The 794-nt window shown below is 43.2% G+C and overlaps 1 protein-coding gene across 1 annotated transcript in view; it reads left to right on the forward strand.

The window, feature by feature from the left end:
- The first annotated feature begins 234 nt into the window (after window positions 1–234).
- LOC100960218 (cytochrome P450 27C1) overlaps window positions 235–794 on the forward strand; it is an 11,345-nt gene continuing 10,785 nt past the window's right edge. The window contains 1 exon segment of the mRNA XM_023519388.1: window positions 235–428. Coding sequence (XP_023375156.1) covers window positions 248–428 — 181 coding nt within the window. The 5' untranslated portion in view covers window positions 235–247.

Genomic DNA, 794 nt, shown 5'->3' on the forward strand with positions numbered 1-794 from the left:
TATTTTTTCCTTAAAGTTTGCATTAGGGGCCACCGCATCGTTCTACAGGCTCCAGGGCTGTGGTTATTATTTTTCTTGTCCAGCAAAGAATCTTTTCTGCCTCCATTCTATTTTCATTGACAGTTCTTGCTGATTCTTCATAAAATGTTCTCAGAGACTCCTTCATTTCTTTCCCAGAATGTCAGTATAAGTGAGATCCTTTGAAATTCACTTTATTTCTTCTAGGGAGGGTGAACAGTGGCTCAAGATGAGAAGTGTATTGAGACAAAGACTTCTGAAGCCAGAAGATGTGGTCATTTTTTTCTGGAGAAGTTAACTGGTTATTGCTGATTTAATTATGAGAATCTACATCCTCAGGAGCCAGGCAGAAGATGGAGAGACTGTGACCTTTTTTCATATATTCAGTGGAAGGTGGACGGACTCCGGAGGTGGGAGAGATGGAAGAATGGAAAGTGTCAGCACCCAGCAGTTGTCGTCACTGAGCAGTTTCCCAGGGTCTGAGCACTGTGCTAATGTGACGCAGGTGTGCCACCACCGCCACCGCTTTACCAGTGGGGACCTGGGACTTAAAAAAGAACTTGCTCAAGGCCCCCACCCCTTTTTAGAGGCAGAAAGTTAGTTTCAAAGGCAGACCTTTTTAACTCAAGCATCCATGTTCCCAATTATTACACGTTTTATTTTAGCATAATTTTTATTTTTTACTTTTTTGAGACAGAGTCCTTTTCTGTCACACTGGTTAGAATGCCGTGCCATCATTATGGCTCACTGCAACCTCAAACTCCTGGGCTCACGCC

The sequence above is a fragment of the Otolemur garnettii genome, unplaced genomic scaffold (assembly GCF_000181295.1).
Source record: "Otolemur garnettii isolate 467f Iridium unplaced genomic scaffold, OtoGar3 scaffold00173, whole genome shotgun sequence".
In the NCBI taxonomy this organism is placed as follows: Eukaryota; Metazoa; Chordata; class Mammalia; order Primates; family Galagidae; genus Otolemur; species Otolemur garnettii.